Below are 22,560 nucleotides of genomic sequence, written 5' to 3'. Positions count from 1 at the left end.
TTCTTGGGTTCTAGTCCCAATGCAGAGACTTAAGCAGATAATCCAGGCTGACACTCTGGTGTGGTACTGAGGTGTTACTGGAGATGCCATCTTCCTTCGTTAAAACAAAGAACTTGCTCAATTCACAAACTCAGGACATCCCAGTTTGCTTTATAGTCAATGAGGTACTTTTGAAGTGTAGTCACTGTTGCAATGTAGGAAAAGTGGTAGCCAACTTATGCACAGCAAGATCTCACAAACAGCAAGGAGATGAATCTGTTCTAATGGTGCATATTGGCGAGGATACCTGGCAGAACTCCCCTGCACTTCAAAGAGCCTTGTGGGATCTTTTATTGAGGGGGCAGACTGGACCTCTGTTTAATATCTAAGTGAAAGGCTTATCCTTCCAGAGCAGCACCCCACCCTTGCCCCTGTCATTTACTCACTGCAACCATCCAGCTGTTAAACGAGCCATGTCTTGACCACAGTCACTCTACCTGACAACACATTTTATCTGTTGAAATAAAAACATCTCGTGCCTAAACATGGCCTTCACATCCTTGAGGCAATCTTGTCCTGTGCTGCTATCTTGGCGTATCTGAAATTTTTGATATATTATAAATTATCTATTTATGGTACAGAAGCTGGCAATTCAACCCAACAGGTTCATGTGTTCATGCTCCATGTGAAACTCATTTTGCCTTTCTTCATTTAACCCTCTTGGCATATTCCTTTCTTTCTCAAGTTTCCTGTTACTTAGCTTACCCTTAAATGCAGCCATTCTATTTGCCTGAACTTACGGAGTGCAGCTGACTAACTGAATGAAGACTTGGAGCAGGATTTTCCCCCCGTTGGAGGGGAAGTCAAATGGCGGGCCAGCACAGGCGCGCCTCCGATTGGCGCCCCCAATTGGGAGCGCAGCGCCATTTCATGTGGGCGGGCTAATTAAGGCCCGCCCAGCGTGACATCTGCACAGAAGCGCTGTAAGGGGGGGTGGATTCCCTAAATCAAGAGTGCGCTCTTTCGCACATGCGCACAAAAGAGCGCACTCGTCTCCCTGAGGCTAAGTGCTGCCTCAGAGAAGATCGGCTGTTTTGTGACAAAAGTAAAAAATAGAGAAAAAAAAAATTCCTGACATGTCCCCTCATGTGACACTGTCACATGAGTTCGGACGTGTCCATAATTTTTACAAAAACTTTAAAAAATTTTAAAACCTACATGAAACCTCATCCCACCCGTGGATGAGGTTTCAGACTTTCTCTTATTCCTGCCGGGGCTCCTGGCCTACCCGCCAACCTTAAGGTTGGACGGGCAGGTCCATTAATTAGCTAAATGACTCTGTCAATAGCCTCAATTGGCCATTGACAGGTTGGCGGGGGCACAGCTGATTTTCCTGCACCCCCGCCTACCAGAAAATTTAAATGGGGCATGGTGACGTCGGGGGTTTCGCCCGACATCACCGCATGTCATTTTATGCGTCGGCAAACAGGCCCAGCCTCCCGCTCGCAGACGGGAAAATCCTGCTCTAGACAAGGTAAACTCATTCTCCGCTGTAGGAGCTGAGTAGTTAATTAGCTAACTGGTTGAATGTGGTTACTGTAGCCCCAGTTCAGTTTACTATTAATTCAAGGTTCTTCAGTGTAGTCAAGGCACTCTCATTGGTGGTAAAGTTAATTAAATATATAAGAAAACAACGTAAATTAGTGATTAATATAATTAATTATTTAATACACAATAAGAACAGAAGAACATAAGAACTAGGAGCAGGAGTAGGTAATTCAGCCTCTCGAGCCTGCCCTGCCATTCATTACAATCATGGCTGATCTCATTTTGGCCTCAACTCCAATTTCCCGCGCTCTCCCCATAGCCATTCAACCCATTACTAATTAAAAATCTGTCTATCTCCTCCTTAAATTTATTCAGCATCCTGGCCTCCACTGCACTCTGAGGTAGTGAATTCCACAGATTCACGACCCTTTGAGAAAAGTAATTCCTTCTCATCATCTCTGATTTAAATCTACCACCCCTTAGCCTAAAACTATGGCCTCTCGTTCAAGAATGCCCCAGAAAGGGAAACATCCGCTCCATGTCTACTTTGTCTATCCCCTTTAGCGCCTTATATACCTCAATTAGATCTCCTCTCATCCTTCTAAACTCTAGCGAGTATAGGCCTAAACTGCTCAATCTCTCCTCATAAGACGAGCCCCGCATCTCTGGAATCAATCTGGTGAACCTCCTCTGAACCGCCTCCAGTGCGACTACATCCTTCCTCAAATAAGGGGACCAAAACTGTGCACAGTACTCCAGGTGCGGTCTCACCAATGCCTTCCACAGTTGCAACAACACTTCTCTATTTTTATGCTCTCCTCCTTTAGCAATAAATGCCAAAATTCCATTTGCCTTCCTTATTACCTGCTGTACATGTATACTAGCTTTCAGCGATTCATGCACGAGGACACCCAGATCCCTCTGCACTGATGCGTTCTGAAGTTTCTCTCCATTTAAATAATAAGTCGCCTTTTTATTCTTCTGACCAAAATGGATAACCTCACACTTATCCACGTTAAAATCCATCTGCCATATTTTGGCCCATTTACTTAACCTGTCCATATCCATTTGTAAATTTCTTATTTCTTCCTTGCAACTTACTTTCCCACCTAGTTTGGTGTCATCTGAAATTTAGCCTTAGTACCTTCAACCTTTGAATCCAAATCATTAATATAGATTGTAAATAGTTGGGACCCAAGGACCGAACCGTGTGGCACCCCACTAGTTCCAGCTTGCCATCCAGAAAAAGACCCATTTATCCTGACTCTCTGCTTTCTGTTGGTTAGCCAATCTTCTATCCAAGCTAATATATTACCCCTAACTCCATGTGATCTTATCTTGTGTATTAAGGATGGCAGGACAGGTGGTGTGTCAAGGCTGCAGCATGTGGGAGTTCCTGGATAACATTGTGATCCAGTGCAAACACGTCTGCAGTAAGTGTTTCCGGCTCGAGGAGCTTCGGCTCAGAGTCATTGAGCTGGAGTCTAAGCTGCAGACGCTGCAACATATCATGGAGGGGGAAAGTTACCAGGAGGCAATCACACTACTTAGGATAGGGTTTCCTGATTTGGTCAGGGACAGGAGGGTGTGACTGCGAGTGAGGCAAGTAAGGGCACCCAGAGGGCAGGAGTGTGAGCCTCTGCGATTATCCAATAAGTTTGAGGTTCTCTCACCTTGTTTGAATGAGAGCAGGGGCTGCAGGGTGGATGAAAAAACTGATCATGGCACCGTGGTACAGGAAGCCATCCAAGTGGGGGGGAGCAAAAAGGAACATAGTGATAGTAGGGTACAATATAGTGACGGGGAGTGACACTGTTCTCTGTAGCAAAGAAAGAGAGTGCAGACAGCTTTGTTGCCTGCCCGCTGCCAGAGTTTGGGACATCTGCTCGGGCTGGAGAGGAACTTACAGTGGGATGGGGAGGATCCAGTTGTCATGGTCCATGTAGGTACCAATGACACAGGCAGGATGAGGAAGGAGGCTCTGCATAATCAGTATGACAAGCTAGCCACTAAATTAGAACCTCAGAGGTAATAATTTGTGGATTAATACCTGAGCCACATGCAAATTGGCATAGGAAAAATAAGATTCGAGAAATGAGTGGCTCAAAGACTAATGTGGGAGAAGTGGGTTCTGGTTTGTGGGTCACTGGCACCAGTATTGGGGAAAGTGGGATCTATACCATTGGGACGGTCTACAGCTGAATTGTGCAAGGGCTGGTGTCCTCACGAGCTACATAACTAGGCAAGTAGCGAGGGTTTTAAGCTGAATAGTGGGGGCAAGGGATCAAATTTGGGAAGATGTGGTAAACCAAAGAGTAGAGACAAGGCAAGAGAGTAATGTATAAATATAGGAAATGATAAACAGACTGTGACAGGAAGGGGCAAAGAGTACAAATCTAAGAGTAAATCAGTAGATAAGGCTAGATGCTACAAAAATAATAAAAGGACAAAACTAACGGCTCTATCTAAATACAAGTAGCATTCAAAACAAAACATGAACTGAGCGCAAATAGAAATAAATAAGTGCGAGCTGATAGCCATTTCAGAGACGTGGTTACAAGGTGACATAGATTGGGACCTCTGTATTGAATGGTATGTGGCATTTAGGAAGGACAGGAAGTTAGGAAAAGGTGGAATCTAGAACAATGGGTCACTGTTTAAAACTAGGGGGTTGCCTATTTAAGATAGAGATGAGGAGAAATTTTTTCCCTTAGAGGGTAGTGAGTTTTTGGAACTCTCTTCCTCAAAAGTCAGTGGAAGTGGAGTCTTTGAATAGTTTTAAGGCAGACCTAGATAGATTCTTGATTAATAAGGATGTGAAAGGTTATCAGGGGTAGACAGAAATGTGGGGTTGAGGTTCCAGTCAGATCAGCCATGATCTTATTGAATGGTGGTGCAGGCTCGAGGGGCTTGAGTGGCCTACTCCTGCCCCTAATATATATTTTAAAAATTCCATGTGGTAGTGAATTCCACATTCTAACCACTCTCTGGGTAATGAAATTTTTCCTAAATTCCCTATTGGATTTATTAGTGACTGTATTATGTTTATAGCCCCTAGCTCTGGTCTGCCCTGCAAGTAGAAACATTTTTTCCACCTCTGCCATTTCAAACCTTTAAGACCTCAACCTGGTCACCCTTCAGCCTTTTTCTAGTGAAAAGGGACCCAACCTGTTCAATCTTTCCAGATAGGTATAACCTCTCAATTCTGGTATAATTCTAGTAAAACTTTTTTTCACCTTATCCAGTGCCTCTGTATCCTTTTCATAATATCATGACCAGAACTACCATGGTGGTCTAACCAAGGTTCTTAACAAGTTTAACATAACTTTTTTTTTAGTTCTCAATTCTGTTTGCTCCAGAAATAAACCCCCAGTGCCTTGTTTGCCTTTTATATGGACTTGTTAGCCTGCATCACTACTGTTAGTGATGTAAGTATCTGCACCCTGAGATCCCCTGTTCCTCTACTCCATTACTTTCCAAGGAAGGATCTTCTTATTCTGCCTGCCCTGCCCATCCCAAATTGTCCTCGAACTGAGTGGCTTGCTAGGCCATTTCAGAAGGCAGTTAGGAGTCAGCCACATTCATTGCTGTGGGTCTGGAGTCACATGTAGGCAAGAGCAGGTAAGGATGGCATTAGTGATCCAGATGGGATTTTATGACCGTTAATGATAGACTCAGTAATGAGAATTTAAATTCCAGCAGCTGCTGTGGTGGGATTTGAACCCCCTGTCTCCGGAGAATTAGCTTGGTCCTCTGGATTACTAGTCCAGTGACATTACCACTATGTCACTGTCTCCCTCCTTCCTTAGCTTGATCTGGTAATACTAGTCACAAAATCAAAGAATCTTTCAGCACAGAAGGAAGCCATTTGGTCCATCATGTCTGTGAAGACAGCTGTCCAATTAGTCCTGTTCCTCCGCTCTTTACCCATAGCCCTGCAAATATGTCCTTTTAAGTAGTTATATCCAATCATCATGTTGATTGTCACCTTACCTGTAAAGTGATCAACTGAAAACTCTTTACAGCTTTAAAATGTTTTTTGGAAAGAAAACCTTTGTTTTATGAAGAGAAAAGGACAAGGCAAATGTGTGTTTCTTAAAATAAAAATCCACAATAGACCAGATCCAGGCTTCAGAGCTTAAAATAAATCACTGATTCTCAGAAGGTGGGTGATGTTGGGAAGGTGGACATTTATTATCAGTCTCTAGTTACCCTGAGATAAAGTCTTTCTCTCTCTCTCCTTCCATCCATCTTTCTCTCCTTCTTACTTTATTAATGACTCAATCTTGTGATTAAACAGGCATTCTTCCTTCTTCCTTTCCATCCACAGTAAATGAGTTCTGGGTAAACGTGCAGAAGACAGAAGCGGCAGAGAGGTGCAATCTCCATGGGACATACATTCTTAAAGCAGACAAAGAGAACCTCCTACTGAAAGATACCAAAACAAATCAAGTTCTGTTCAACTGGCCTTACAAACTTCTGCGACGTTACGGCCGGGATAAGGTAAACTTGGATATGGTCAGCAGTATCTAGTCAGGTATTTTGCAGATTAGGTGTCTGCTGTGAAGCCATATAAAGAACCTAATCACCATCTGCCTGTTAGTAAGATCATTCCATGTCGTTTAATGCATCCTTGATTTTAATTGCCCCACCATTGGCGGCCATGCCTTCAACTTCTTGGGCCTTAACTTCTCAAATTCCTTCCCTAAACCTGTTGGCCTTTCTGCCTTACTTTTCTCCTTTAATAGATAGCATAAGAAATAGGAGCAGGAGTAGACCATTTGGCCCCTCTAACCTGCTCTGCAATTCAATTTGATCTTGGCTGATCATCTGCCTCATATGCATTTTTCCCACCCACTCCCCACACCTGTTGATTCCTTGAGAGATCCAAAATCTTAACTGTTGCTAAATAAAAAACGATTTTTTTTGTTGAAGTTTTTTCTCTTGCACTCATCAGGACAATTCGCAAGAATACCAAATGTAAAGGGAACAACAATTGATACTATATGAGAAGAGAGTGCTAATTAGCTGGCAAGTAGACTCTGATTGGTAGAGATGTTGCCATGGGGAATGCACAAGTTGATGGTGACTGACAACTAACTACCAAGCATTGTTTGAAATTTAAATCTCACTGGTACTGAAATTCTTTATAACACATTACTCATTTGATCAGATCATTTTGCGCTGTATATCACCCAAACTCATGAATAGGCCTAAGGCTTTTGGCCCTGAAAAATGCCCAGTCTAGCTCAGATTACCCTGGAAGGGCAAGGTATCTACCAGCTGTTTGACGCTGCTACTATGCCGTTGCAACAAGAGTAGTTTTTGCCACTAACAGAATGCTGCTGTCAAGCCAAAAGCATGTTCTGCCTATCACACAAATGAGTAATGTGGTATATGAATTTTAGTGCCAGTGTGATGCTAGGTATGTTAGGCCATATGTCCCAAAGATTGGCTGATCATATCAAACAGCATATCCTTTCCGCTGTTCTCAACAGGCAAGGTACAGACGGTACCCAACCAGCCCATGCTTGCAAAACTCAAAACATAGGGCAGAATTTAGCCCTCGATGGGCAGGCTTGACGGTGGGCGGGCAGCTGAACTCCGTCGCTGAAACGGGCCCCACCGCCATTTTGAGTGGGTGGGCCAATTAAGGCCCGCTCAGCAGGCTGCCTGATGGGAAGCGCTTTGCACTTCCTGTGCGGGGGTGAGGGGGGGGTGGGATTGGGGGGGTGGGATTCCCCAACTGTCAAAGTGCTCTCTTTCGCACATGCACACGAAAGAGCACACTGCTCCCTGAGACTAAGTGCTGTCTCAGGGAGATTGGTGACAGTTTAATAAACATCAAAAAGAGCAAAATAAAAAAATTATTAACATGTCCCCCTCATGTGACAATGTCACACGAGATGGGACATGTTAATAAATATTACATAAACTTTATTAAAGATTTTTTAAACAGACATGAAACCCCATCCCGCAAGTGGATGAGGTTTCATGTTTTTTCTCCTTTCCGCCGGGGCTCCTGGCCTGCCCTGCCCACCAGCCTTATGGTTGGAGGGGCAGGGCCTTTAATTAGCTTAATTATCCTGTCAATGGCCTCAATTGATCATTGACAGGTCGGCGGACGGACAGCTGATTTCGCTGTCCGCCCTCCTTCCGGAAGATTTAAATGAGGTGGGATGATGTCGGGGGTTCCTCCCGACGTCATCCCGCATCATTTTCCTGTCGGCGAGCGGGCCCCGCCCCCAAATCGCCGACAGAAAAATTCTGGTCATAGTGTCTAACATTAGATGTGATTCCGCGATTGGACAACACTTGCTAAATAATCCTCAGTGTGCTAAGAATTACACTGACAATCAATTTAACATCATCAGTCAGGCTCGTAGTGTGATGCATTTGCATGTACTGGAAGCTACACATTAATATATTGGGTCCTGTTCCTTGCAGACGAAAAGAACATGTACACACATTACAATCTGTTTCAGCTAAACAAAATAAGTGATGTCCATTTGCTAGTTTGTTCCTCCCGGCAATGCCTTGACCAATCAGAGTCAAGCTGCTTGGTTTAAATTTCAAACAATGCTTGGCAGTTAACTGTCAGTCACCATCAGCTGGTGCATTCTCTATGGCAATACCTCTACCAATCAGTCCATTTGCCAACCAGTCAGCACTCTCTTCTCATGTAGTATAAATTGTTGTTCCCTTTACATTTGGTATTCTTACGAATTGTCCTGATGAGTGCAAGATGAAAAGCTTTGACAAAAAAATCTATTTATTTCAGCAATACACAGGCTCTGTACAACCAAACGGCTATTTAATCTTATCTGTCTTAGCCTTGATTATATTCAATGATGGAGCATCTACTACCCTCTGGGGTAGAAAATTCCAAAGATCACAGCCCTCTGAGTGGAGGAATTTTTCTTCATCTCAATCCTAAACGATCAATCTCTTATCCTAAGGCTGTGCCACCATGTTCTAGGTTCCCCAGCCAAGGAAACTGTCCTTTCAGTCTCTACCCTGTTAAGCCCAACAGAATCTTGTATGTTGCAATGAAACCACCTATAAGTCTTCTGCAAGAGAGTACAGACCCAATTTACTCAGTCTCTCATCAGAGGTCAACCCTCTCCTCCCAGGAACCAACCTAGTGAACCTTTGCTGTACCGCCTCTCAGGCAAGTATATCCTTCTTCAGATATGGAGACCAACCTGTGCCCGGCGCTGCAAGTGTAGTCTTGACAAAGCTCTGTACAGTTGTAACAAGACTCCTTAAAACCTACCTCTTTTACCAAGCTTTTGGTCATCTGTCCTAATATGTCCTTCTGTAGTTCAGTATCAAATTTTATTCCAGGAAAGCACTTTGGAGAATTTCACTATTGTAGAAATATCTGGCATGGAGAGAAAAGACTGCTTGCCTGACAGTTAAAAATAATTGGTTACCAAAGTGTCTGATTGCGTGAAGGCAGTGTGCTACAAATATGGACATGTTGGGCAACCAATGGCAGGAGTGTGGCAGTGGGTAGTTGGACGTCATGTGATGATACCTCCTGAAAATGATCCAATTAGAGTTGACAACCCAACTCGAGCCTGTCCCACCATTCAATTAAATTATGGCTTAAGCATGCAGGAGAATTGGGGAACTTACAAGGATGAATTGGGTGAAAAGGGAAGTCTGGTCTGACAATCGGCAAAATTTTTATCTCAATCTGATTATATGGGGAAAGTTTTCTTCTTCTAAATTTTGCCAACTGACGTGAGCCTGTGGTCACAAGGAACTAGGTTGAGACTGCCCCAGTGCATTTCATATAGGATGTTTGCAGTCAGGCAACAAGCACATAGAGAGAGACATACATAGAGTAACATGGTCCCAGGCATTCCAAAGTCAACTTTCCTCAAATGATCAAACGGATTTCTCACAACAGAGAGTTAATGATGGCCCTAAGTATTAAGCTTGCAATAATATTTGTCGTCCACTTAAACTCAGCACAGAAGGAGGTTGTGCGGCACAATGTGTTTGTTCTTTGAAAGCGCTATTCAGTTAGTCCCACTTACCCTGCTCTTTCCCCACAGCCCTCCGGGATTTTATTTTTCAAGTATTTACCCAATTCCATTTGGGAAGTTGCTATTGAAACTGCTTCTACCAACCTTTCAGGCAGTGCATTCCTGATCATCATAATTCACTGTGTTAAAAATGTTCTTCCCCATCTCATTCCACCAACCGCACACCACCCCCCCCCCCCCCCCCCCCCTTGTCAATTATCTTAAATCTGTGACCTTTGATTATCAACTTCCACATATGTCGAAGACATTAAGCAATTTCTGATGCACTTAGCTTGCAAATGCTATAGGAAGCTAGCAGATGACTCTCAAAAAATGCAGCTGCACAAGGCTAATCTTTAAATCACTTCAAATTATTTATGTACTTGGTTGGAAATTACGTAACATAAAATACCACAGGGAAAGAATATTGATTCTTCACACCATTGGTTATCAACAAGCTAATTAGAAAGCTTTTTGTTGCATCCTAAATATAATTCTATTGCGGTTGCAAGGCTGAAAACTACATATAACCTCCTGCTCTTGATATTTCAACCTAACTGCAACATTGCAGATTTATTTTCCATTCCTCAGCACGAGGCAACGTGATCTTTGACGTAGTGCGTCACCTGTTGCGTTTATTGTTCCAACCCAAGATATTAAGTTTTATTAAAGATTGCTGCACAGAGGAAGTGGCTCACCAGAGGAAATCCAGTTCAGAGACTCTTGATGCAGGCTCCACATTTATGTTGTTCAGTAATGCTCACTAGCAGGAGTTCCAACTGCATTGCAGATTGATGCCTGACATCCATTTTCTTCTGTGCGCAGTGTACTAGTTTTTTTTTTGTTACATAGAACTTGCAGGAATTTTAGTCCAACTTTCTACTCCACATGAGCCACCTCCCATTTCACTTCACTTCACCCCTTCAGCATATGGTTCTATTTTCTCCCACATGCACTTACCTAGCTTTGCCTTACAGCATCTATGCTGTTCTTCTCAACTGTTGCTTGTGCTAATGCATTCCACATTCTAACCAGAAGAAGTTTCTCCATATTTCCTTAATAGAATTATTAGCGATTATCCTAATATTTATTGCCTCTGGTTTTGGTCTCTTCCAATTGGTAACATGGTCTCTATTTCTAACTTTGCTCATTTAAAAGAGTTGTACCATTTTTCACCATCTGTTTATAAAATATTTGCTTATCTAGCTTCCCCTAAAAGGCATCTAAGGCAGAAAGTGATGGAAGGATATGCAGATTGGGTTGCATGAAGAGAGGTGGGAGGCAGCTCATGAGCAGGGTAAATATACCAATACAACATGGACGGACCAAGTGTGCCGAATAGCCCAATTCTGTTCTGAAGACTCGATTTTAATTGATACATGATGTTTTTACACTTGCACTTGTTGCATAGTGACTGAGGCTCTACATCAATGAGATGTGTTGTACTTGCGTATTTTATGATTGAGCACTAGTGTTGCCTGTTGACAGTATGCCTACTTGAGTAATTGAAATCCATGGTGTCCTTTTGTAGTGAAAATTGTATCCAAGGAGAATGTCCCAGAGGGTCTGAAGTAAAAGCAGTCATTACATTACCACACAAACCTGAGTGTGTATCAGCTATCAGAAAGAACATTGAATGACTTGCATGAGTCTTGAGCACTGCCAGAGCATCGTGGTCTCAGCCACAGCGAGGCAGATAACCCTCTTGCCTATGCATCAGAAGGTTACTGAGCACAAAAGTCTAGGCTGACTTCAGTGCAGTACTGCAGAAGCGCTGCATTGTCAGGTACAATCTTTCAGATGAATTGTTAAAATGAATTCCCGTCTGTCCCCTCAGGTGAATGTCAAAGGTGCGGTGGCAGTATTTAGAAGAACAGGAGAATTTTCCCCAGCGTCCTAGCCAATCTCTCAACCAACTTCACTTTTATATGGAAATATTATCTCATCATTAGCATATTGCTGTTTGTGGAATCTCGCTGTGCGCAGATTTGCTGCAGCGTTTCCTACAACAGTGACTGCACTTAAAAAGTATAGAGCCCTTTGGGCATCCTGAGGTTGAGAAAGGTGCTGTACAAATATAAGTTAATTCTTTCTTTCATTCTGACCTTTTATGTGATTTTTCTTTTAATGTAAAAGTAATCCTGCTCCTAAATGTCACCTTAACGGGGATTTTCCTTTTGCTCACAGGTCATGTTTTCGTTCGAGGCTGGGCGCAGGTGTGATTCTGGTCCAGGGAACTTCACTTTCGAGACCAAGCATGGCAATGATATATTCTTACTGGTGGAAAGTAGCATCCTGGAGCAGAAGGCCCAGGCAGAGGGCTGCCGTCGCAGCTTTCACTCATTGGAGCCTGGTGACAACCCAGCCTTGACCTCATTGGAGCGGACTGCTGAATATCCATCTGCCGAATTATCACCACCATTTAATTCATCGGAGGCAGTGGCGAACAGCAGCAACAGCGGGGCAATGGGAAGCCCTGTCAACAAATCCATTGCACCCGAAGGACCAGCGGCTGCCAAAAAGGAGCTGCGGGGCTCGGAGGAGAAGGACATGTCCAAACTCCTCAAAACCCGTAGCCTGCCAGATCCCCCCAGTGCAGGGCCACCGACGCCGCCGAGGTCTCCCAAACTGCCCACAGTGAACGCTGATCCCGCCTCCATCTACTCCGACCCGGTTGATGCCCTGACCGTTGGCAAATGCAACTCTGACTGCCTGTATTCTGATCCAGTTGACAGTGTCCCCAAGGGTATGCAACCGAAAGCCCTGAGTGCCCAAGATCAACCGCGGCAGGGCTTCAAGGACAGGAAGGCGCCTGGGCAGAGGGCAGAACCTCTGTATGCGGACATTTACGAGCAGGTGAGTTATGAGTTTTCACAAGTGGCTATCTCCTCTCGGGCAGACGAGCACATCTATGATGAGCCAGAGGGAAGGGCATTCCACCAGCCCCCTGAAGGCAGGGCTCCCCACCCGCTGCCCACGCCCCTTGCCATCTACGATGAAGCCCAAACAGGAGATCGGGGCGCTTGGAAGATAAAGGGTTTGGGTTGTGTGGTGGGGCACGAGGTCCCATACAAACCCAACAAGGACGATTATTCAGTTCCACCTCCCTCGAGCAGTAGCCAGCTACTCGCTACCAAACCAAAAAAGCCCAAGCCCTTGACGGCACCAAAACCAACCAGCAGACCATTTGTAAAAGACAAGCGGGCAGACTTCAAGGAGGTTGGAAAGGAGCTGATTAACTCTGAGCGACCAACACTCAAAGGCAATTTCAACAGCTCAAATAACTGCATTTACAGTAAGGTTGTGAAGACCAAGAGACCAGAGAAGGAAGCGTCAGTGGATAGCTTCAGCATTAACCAGGAGTCTATTTACGAAGATCTTGGGAGCCTTTGATGGGTTCAATTTGTTTTAGCTCTTAAAACAAAATGTGGTTCTTCATCCACTTTGTGTTTTTTTTCCCAAAAGTCTGTCATTGCTGTCTTAAGCAGGGACAGAGTGTTGTTACCTCATCTTATGAACAACATGATAGTTATTCTTTGCTTGTGTTCAGCTAAGCTGTGAAACAGAGATACAATGGCAACAGTCTGAGAAAACGTTTGCGAGGAATCGGGTACCAGAATTGACAAATTTCTTTTTCTCTTCTTTTTAAATGTGAAAATAGCCCTGATTTATTCTAGCTCAGTTCTTCTTGAGCTAGCAGTGATAAATGTAGGAGGGAATGAGCAATCCTCTTGTTTTGACCACCCATTTAGCCTGTCCTCCTGTTTTTATCAACTACGTGGAACGGGCTTCCTGTCTCTGGAAACCTCCTGTGTCGAAATTTGAAACCACACTGGATTACAATGCTCCACCTGCCTTGTGGTGAGGTCAAGGATGACTCAATTGAGAGGTGGGGAGAGGAAGAGGAGAACAAGTGGGGAAGCCTCTTTCAAAAGATGGATGAGAGAACTGTGCCACAGAAATAGATGATGTGGCTTAAGAACAAATTGGAACAGCGCCCAAATGGTGATGCTGAATCTGGCAGGAATGCTTTTTCCACGAACTACCAAAGGTGAATGAGTTGAACTCACCAAAACGTGCTGGAAAGTTTAATTTTGTGTATGAAAACTATTAACTCCTCACGACAGACTTATTTTCTTTATGCCAGGCATTATTTTTTTACACTGGGCATGTAGTTTCTTTTCCTATTTTTAAGATTATATTGTATTTCAGAGCAATTATTTGTTTTCTATTATAATAATAGCCTATTGGGTGTACTGTACTATAAAGATGTATGGATTCCTTTCAGTCGGCTTATTCTGTGTCGTTTTGTGATTCTGGTTCACTGTGTGACTGTTCAGAGGTAACTCTGATGCTGTAGTTTGGAGTACAAACATGATGTGGGAGAATGAAGGTTCAGTTTCTCTCCCTCTTGGTTCAGTTTCTTGCACTGTTGGCTCCTTATCTAAGCTGCCCCATACAGTGTATTAGCGTATGGGACAAATATCCATATCCTGATCACTCACTGCGTTAAAAAGGTTTTTCCTCATATTGCCTTTGGTTCTTTTGCTATTCACCTTAAATCAGTGTCCTCTGGTTCTTGACCCTTCTGCCAATGGGAACAGTTGCCCTCTACCTGCTCTGTCTAGACCTCTCGTGATTTTGAACGCCTCTATCAAAACTCCTCTCAACCCTCTCTTTGTGGAGAAGAACCCCAGCTTTCCAAGCTGAAGTCCCTCATCCTGGGAACTATTGTTGTAAACCTTTTCTGCATCCTCTCTAAAGCTCCCACATCCATCTTAAAATAGGACACAATACTCCAGTTGAGGCCAAAGTGTTTTATACAGGTTCATCATAACTCCTTGCTTTTGTACTCTGTCCCCATTTATAAAGTCCAGTGTCCAATGTGACTTTTTAAACCACTTTCTCAATCTGCTCTGTCACCTTCAACAATTTGTGTATGTATACTCCCAGGTCTCTCTATTCCTGCATCCCCTTTATTTTATACCACTTTTTATATCCTTTTTTATATTTTTATGCCCTTTGTTTTATATTGCTTCTCCTCATTCTTCCTATCAAACTCTTTTTTTTGTTTCTCTGCATCAAAGTTCATCGGTTGCATATCCGCCCGTTCTCTGTCACGAACTCATTCCTACCCCTAAGTCAGGAGATCCAGGGGTTTAAAAACCACTCCAGATATGGAGATCAGAGCTCTGGCTCTGAATTTTGGGTCGACATCCAGCGGGAACTTGCATCCAGTGAGTTAGAGAAGAGTGGCATCCTCACTTAATTATATGGGTTGTGGGAGCTCAAAAAGCCCCATTAGCAGAGGGGGTGGGGTTGCTTTGTTAGTAAGAAATTAAATTAAATCGATAGCAAGAAATGATGTAGGGTCAGATGATGTAGAATCTGTGTGGGTAGAGTTGAGGAACCGCAAAGGTAAAAAAACCATAATGGGAGTTACGTATAGGCCTCCGAACAGTAGTCAGGATGTGGGGCACAAGGTACACCAGGAGATAGAAAAGGCGTGTAAGAAAGGCAAGGATACAGTGACCGTGGGGGATTTCAATATGCAGGAAGACTGGGAAAATTAGGTTGGTAGTGGATCCCAAGTAAAGGAATTTGTGGAATGTCTACGAGATGGCTTTTTGGAGCAGCTTGTGGTGGAGCCCACTAGGGAACAGGCAATTCTAGATTTAGTGATGTGTAATGAGGCAGATTTGATAAGGGAGCTTAAGGTGAAGGAACCCTTAGGAGGAAGTGATCATAATATGATAGAATTTACTCTGCAATTTGAGAGGAAAAAGCTGGAATCAGATGTAACGGTATTACAGTTGAATAAAGGCAACTACAGAGGCATGAAGGAGGAGCTGGCCAGAATTGACTGGGAGATGAGCCTAGCAGGAAAGACAGTGGAACAGCAATGGCAGGAGTTTCTGGGAGTAATTTGGGAGACACAGCAAAAATTCATCCCTAGGAAGAAGAAGCGTTCTAAAGGGAGGATGAGGCAACCATGGCTGACAAGGGAAGTCAGGGACAGCATAAAAGCTAAAGACAAAGCATACAATGCGGCGAAAGGCAGTGGGAAACCAGGGAATTGGGAAGCCTACAAAGACCAACAGAGGACAACTAAAAAAGAAATAAGGAGGGAGAAGATTAAATATGAGGGTAAACTAGCCAGTAATATAAAAGAAGATTGCAAGAGTTTTTTTAAGATATATAAAGGGTAAGAGAGAGGCAAAAGTGGACATTGGGCCGCTGGAAAATGACACTGGAGAAGTAGTAGTGGCGAACAAAGAAATGGCGAAGGAACTGAATAGGTACTTTGCGTCAGTCTTCACGGTGGAAGACACGAGAAACATCCCCAAAGTTCAAGAGAGTCATGGGGCAGAGGTGAGTATGGTGGCCATTACCAAGGAGAAGGTGCTAGAAAAACTGAAAGGTCTGAAGGTGGATAAATCACCTGGACCAGATGGATTACACCCCAGAGTTCTGAAGGAGATAGCTGAAGAGATAGTGGAGGCGTTAGTGGTGATCTTTCAGGAATCACTGGAGTCAGGGAGGGTCCCAGAGGACTGGAAAATTGCTAATGTAACCCCCCTGTTTAAGAAGGGAGTGAGGCAAAAGACGGGAAATTACAGGCCGATTAGCCTGACCTCGGTCGTTGGTAAGATTTTAGAGTCCATTATTAAGGATGAGATTTCAGAGTACTTGGAAGTGCATGGTAAAATAGGGCCAAGTCAGCATGGTTTCATCAAGGGGAGGTCATGCCTGACAAATCTGTTAGAATTCTTTGAGGAGGTAACGAGTAGGTTAGACAAAGGAGAGCCAATGGATGTTATCTACTTGGACTTCCAGAAGGCCTTTGACAAGGTGCCGCACAGGAGGCTGCTCAGTAAGATAAGAGCCCAGGGTGTTAGAGGCAAGGTACTAGCATGGATAGAAGATTGGCTGTCTGGCAGGAGGCAGAGAGTGGAGATAAGGGGGTCCTTCTCAGGATGGCGGCCGGTGACTAGTGGAGTTCCGCAGGTGTCAGTGTTGGGACCACAACTTTTCACTTTATATATTAATGATCTAGATGAAGGAACTGAGGGCATCCTGGCTAAGTCTGCAGATGATACAAAGATAGGTGGAGGGACAGGTAGTATTGAGGAGTCAGGGAGGCTGCAGAAGGACAGGTTAGGAGAATGGGCAAAGAAGTGGCAGATGGAATACAACGTGGGCAAGTGTGAGGTCATGCACTTTGGTAGGAAGAATAGAGGCATAGACTATTTTCTAAATGGGAAGAGAATTCAGAAATCTGGAGTGCAAAGGGACTTGGGAGTCCTAGTCCAGGATTCTCTTAAGGTTAACTTGCAGGTTGAGTTGGTAGTTAGGAAGGCAAATGCAATGTTGGCATTTATTTCGAGAGGACTAGAATATAAAAGCAGGGATGTGCTGCTGAGGCTTTATAAGGCTCTGGTCAGACCACATTTAGAATATTGTGAGCAATTTTGGGCCCTGTATCTCAGGAAGGATGTTCTGGCCCCATAGAGGGTCCAGAGGAGGTTCACGAGAACGATCCCAGGAATGAAAGGCTTAACATATGAGGAACGATTGAGTACTCTGGGTCTATACTCGATGGAGTTTAGAAGGATAAGGGGGGGATCTGATTGAAACTTACAGGATACTGAAAGGCCTGGATAGAGTGGACGTGGGGAAGATGTTTCCATTAGTAGGAGAGACTAGGACCCGAGGGCACAGCCTCAGAGTAAAGGGAAGACCTTTTAGAACAGAGATGAGGAAAAACTTCTTTAGCCAGAGAGTGGTGAATCTATGGAATTCATTGCCACAGAAGGCTGTGGAGGCCAGGTCATTGAGTGTATTTAAGACCGAGATAGATAGGTTCTTGATTGGTAAGGAGATCAAAGGTTACGGGGAGAAGGCGGGAGAATGGGGTTGAGAAACTTATCAGCCATGATTGAATGGCGGAGCAGACTCATTGGGCCGAAGGGCCTAATTTCTGCTCCTATGTCTTATGGTCTCTTACTATCTATGACTCATGTCCCACCCACACCCTTGTCAATCACCTGGTTACAGCCACAGAAGGAGCACTCATGGTTACAGAGTATTAGCCTGCGAATCCTTGTACTATTTCACTACTCTCCAAGGGAAGACTGTGTGGATACGAAAACTACAACAACTCCTTAAATTAAAAAAAGCCGTTGTATTACCATACAAACTTGAGGTATTTATCAGCCAGCACAAAGAACATTGAATGGCTTGTATGAGCCTCAAACATCTCCAGAGCATTATGTTCTCCGCGTTCCTCATAATGTCTCAGAGCTGAATATGGCCTTGAATAAAAGCGAATCAGTCTCCCATTTTATACCATGCCCTGTATTCACTTCAGTTAAAATCAAAAGAAAATGCTTATGGGTCAAGAATGTCTCCTGATTTGCCATCGTCTGTTTTTCACTTGACCCAAGACCAATGTCAACAGTGTGTGTGGTCACTTGCAGATGTTTCTCTGTCAGACTTCTTCCCTGCCCTGCTGTGACCTGATGGGATCATGTGGTTCTGGAAGCACGCCCAGTTGTCAGTTTGCTGGCAAGGGACCTTTGTGATGGTTCATCAGGTCATACACAAAAAATGACCTGATAAGATAACTCAATATTAAACTTGCTCTGCGTTGTCCAGTAGAAATGGCTGTTGAGCCACAGGTGTGGCTAAGGCTGCTCCATTTTCGCTACAAGCATTAATTTTAACAGAATATGCCTCGCAACACCGATAAATCTATTCCACATGTGTAATTACTTTGCAAACATCTCTCATCATTCAGTAACCAAGAAAGTAAAGCGCTCGACAAACAATAAACACTTGGGGGAGAATTTTCCCCCCGTTGTGGGGGTGGCGGAGGCAGGAGCGGGCACGGACCCGATCGGGTCCATGCCGCCATTTTATGTGGAAAGGCCAATTAAGGCCCACCCAGCGTGACGTGCACCCGGAAGCGCTGTGTGCTCCCTGTGCAGGCGGGGCGCGGGGTTCTCAGAGTCGGGGCCTGCAGTCTTTCGCGCATGCACGCGAAAGAGCGCAGAAATCTCCCTGAGGCCCAGGGGTGCCAAAGGGAGATTAGTTTAAGTTTTAAAAATCTAAATAAAGAAAAGAAAAACATTTTTAAGACATGTCCCCTCATGTGACAGTGTCACATGAGCTGGGACATGTCAATGAATTTTTATAAAAATTTTTATTCAATTTATAAACACTTCATGAACCTCATCCCACCTGTGGATGAGGTTCCATGAAAAATGCGAAGGCCGCCTGGGCTCTTTGCCTACCCTCCAACCTTAAGGTTGGACGGGCAGCTCAGTTTATTAGTTTAATTAGTTTTTAAATGGCCTTAATAGGCCTTTGACAGTTCGGCTGGTGCGCAGCCAACTCGGCTGCACACCCGCCAAACTGAAAATCGAAATGAAGCGCGGTGGCATCGGGACGCACGCCCGACGTCACCCTGCGTTATTTTACGCCTCAGCAAGCGGGTCCCGCCTTCACTTGCCGAACTGAAAATTCTGGCCCTGGACACTCTGCTTCTCATCTCACCATATTACTAACAAATGTATAAAAAGGTTAAAGTTCACACAAATATGCCATACAAATTGGTGTTGGGATCACATGCCCAAGGATACTGTCTATTATCATGTTTTTTATTACTAAAAAGAGTGCAATTAGCCCTTCCTGGATTCTCAATTAGCCACGTAGCTTGTGGCTGACTTATGAATTACCATGGAACTACTTCACTTCGTAACAATTGTCAATTTTTCAAAAAAATTAAATTCTTGGTGCTTAAATTATTAACTCTTTTTAATGTTGTATCATGTTTTCAAATCCCTACCAGGACTCGCTACACCCTATCTATAACTTCCTTCAGTCCTACAACTCTCCGAGATATCTGCGCTCCTCCAATTTTGGGCTCTTGCACACCCCTGATTTTAAGCCCTCCACTGTTGATGGTTGTATATTCTTTTGACAAGATGCTATGATCTGGAATTCCTTCCCCAAACCTCTGCCTCTCAACAACTCTCTCCTCTATTAAGGTGCCCCTTCAAATCTACTCCTTTGACCGGGCTTTTGGGCACCTGCCCTTATATCTCCTTATGTATCCACAGTGATTTGAGTTGCTTTAACTATGTTAAAGGTGCAGGATAAATGATTTTATTGAATGGTGGAGCAGGCTCGAGGACCCGAGTGGCCTACTCCTGCTTCTAATTAATATATTTGTATGTTTCACCTTTTGGTCATCTTGGGACACCTGATGCATTCTTTGGTACTTTGTAGTAAATCCTTCCAGTAAAAAGTTTAAAACTAAATTGTATATCTTTTGAAACCACATGGTTACCTTAGTAAATTAATGGATCCTGGCTTTGTTTTGTCTGCTACCTAAATAAAGGCACTAGCTAGTTCCAAAGTGTGCAACAACAAACCTGCTGAAGATTTTCACTATCGTTTAATTCTCTCCTGTCAATTTTTGCTACCCTGAGCTGGCATCGATTTTTCTTTTGTAATACAAAATTAACTGGAAGATTCCCAGGAAATCCCAGGTGTTGAATTTTCATTTGTTTTTTAAATCTAGTTCATCAAAGGTCAGTTTGTTTCCAAAACAGTGCCCTGAATTTACCTGGTTTGTAATGTGGTAGACTCCAACTGGCAGGGTAGCTGCAGCTCAGTTGGTAGCGCTGTTGCCTGTGAAGCAGAAGGTTGTTCACTCCTTAATCCTATAATCTATGCTGACATTCCTGAGCAGTAAGGAGGGTGCCGTCTTTGATGAGATGATAAAGCTGCGTGTGATTAAATTTTCCAATTTTATTTTGAATGTTATTAATCTTTTCGCTTTCCTTATTTACCCTCTCTGGTGGATGTGATAGATGCCAGTGCACTATTCAAAGAATATGGTGGCTGATATTTATCCCTCAACCAACATCACTAGAACAGATCATCTGGTCATCGCCTCATTGCTGTTAGTGCTCTGTTCAAATTGGCTGCTGTATGGTCTCCATTACAATAGTGACTACACTTCAAAAAGTACTTCAATGGCTCCAAAGTACTTTGAGGGATGCTGACATAATGGAGGGTGCTGTTTAAGTACAGGGTGGGCAGAAAGTTAATAGGATATAGAGGGGTGTTTTAACCACGCAGTCTTAGAGAGTACTTTGAAGAAGCCATCCAACCCTTTAAGAGTGTGGTAAATATTCAAAAGGGAGGGAGTGAAATTCATGTTAAAGGGGGCACATTTTGTTTGGTTCACTCCCCATAGCCTGTGCTGCTGGAGCTGGCTGTTAAATCATAATGTGATGTATTTAAAGCTCATTTGCGTAAGTTATTTGGTTTCTGACTTTATTTAATACAGATGTGTAATAATTTCTTGTAACAAAAATATGCACGTTTTAAATTACATTTTGACCAGATCTTCTTGTTTAAACACAGCTTGTTCATCCAAACAAAATATATTGTTCATTTAAAAACTGATGACTAAGATGTACTTTGTAATCATCAGGTGGATAGCTATTGCATAAAAATGTTGTTTCTTGAGATTGTTGATCTTATCTTTTTGTTCCTTCACTGCACGAAATGAAATTGCTCTTTTTTTTGTTCTGGTGAGGTTGTCAGGGTTGATGGGGAAAGGAGGATTTTGGTGGAGTGCGAAGGGAGGGGGTGCGGGTGGTGGTGTGAGGTGGGGAGGATTGCAGGTCAGCTTCACCTGACATCGGATACCACAATGTTCTATCAGAGGTTACAGGAACACAGATTCAGTTCTCCCTGTAGAATTGATGTCAGAACAATCTGGGATGACCTTTTTCCTCCTTTCATGTCAGGAAGCACATGCTTTCTCCCATGACCGGTTGACTGAAGTGGTAATGTTTCAGTTTCACCCAGTTAGTTGTAATCTCTGCTCTGAATCAGAAGGCTGAAGTGTTAAACCCCTCACCAGGAGGAGGATTTTCCCCTTGTCAGGCGGGCGGGCCCAGGAGCGGCCGCACGGCGATCCACCGCCCACGATTGGGCCCCAACCGCGATTTCATGCTGGCTAGTCAATTAACAGCCAGCCAGCATGAATCTTGCGCTGAAACACTCAGCGATGCCTGGGTGGGTGGGTGGGTGTGTCGGGGGCGGGGGGGGGGTAGGCATGGAAGTCAGCACATGCACGCGGGTGCGCTCAATGAAAGCTTCCTGAAGGCACAGAGCTGCCTTGGAGCTGCAGATTTCTAACAATAAAAAGAAGATTTTAAAATTAAGGTAAACATGACCCCTCATGTAACTCTGTCACATGAGCAGGGATAATTTAAAAATGAGATTTAAACATTTTTATTGTTAATTAACATGGGAAACCTCATCCCGCCGTGGATGAGGTTTCCTCAAAAATCCAAAGGTCACATGGCCTTCTCGCCCACCCGCCAACCTTAAGGTTGGACGGGCAGGGAAAAATTCACTTTAATTAATTTATTAATGGGCTTAACAACGCTCTTGGTTGTTGGCAGGCGCGCTGACAGGTCCCGTGCATGTCTGCCAACCGAAACATTGCACGCTATTTCACGCTTGTGTGTCGGGCACGTGTCCCACACTGAGCTGAAAATCCAGCCCCAGGACTTCTGTGCACACTCTAGGGCCTCTTCCATGGCTCAGTGGATAGCAATCCAAGTCAAAGGTTTATGGGTTCAAGTCACAGTCCAGAGATTTTAGCAGAGAGCAGGGGAGGGGTGGGTGTGAGCTGCCAACCAGGAAAAAGCCTACAGGGGCTGCCAAGTGCCAATGTTTTTTTTTATTCATTCATGGGACGTGGGCTTCGCTGGGGCTGGGCCAGCATTTATAGCCCATCCCTAGTTTCCCCCTTGAGAAGGTGGTGATGAGCTTCAATCCAGGTGGTGTAGGTACACCCACAGTGCTGTTAGGAAGGGAGGACCAGGATTTTGACCCAGCAACAGTGAAGGAACGGCAATATATTTCCAAGTCAGGATGGTGAGTGACTTGGAGGGAAACTTCCAGG

The 22,560-nt window shown here is 44.0% G+C and overlaps 1 protein-coding gene across 1 annotated transcript in view; it reads left to right on the top strand.

The window, feature by feature from the left end:
* The window catches only part of dok1b (docking protein 1b), a 96,233-nt gene extending 82,383 nt beyond the window's left edge, over positions 1-13,850 (top strand). The window contains exons 4-5 of the mRNA XM_078554798.1: positions 5,858-6,030; positions 11,751-13,850. Coding sequence (XP_078410924.1) covers positions 5,858-6,030; positions 11,751-12,956 — 1,379 coding nt within the window. The 3' untranslated portion in view covers positions 12,957-13,850. The remainder of the gene's footprint in view (positions 1-5,857; positions 6,031-11,750) is intronic.
* Positions 13,851-22,560: the final 8,710 nt, after the last annotated feature.

Source organism: Cetorhinus maximus, chromosome 1, assembly GCF_964194155.1.
Source record: "Cetorhinus maximus chromosome 1, sCetMax3.hap1.1, whole genome shotgun sequence".
NCBI classification, from domain to species: domain Eukaryota; kingdom Metazoa; phylum Chordata; class Chondrichthyes; order Lamniformes; family Cetorhinidae; genus Cetorhinus; species Cetorhinus maximus.
The sequence above is the reverse complement of the archived record's forward strand: the minus strand, read 5'-3'. Positions and strand labels throughout refer to the sequence as shown.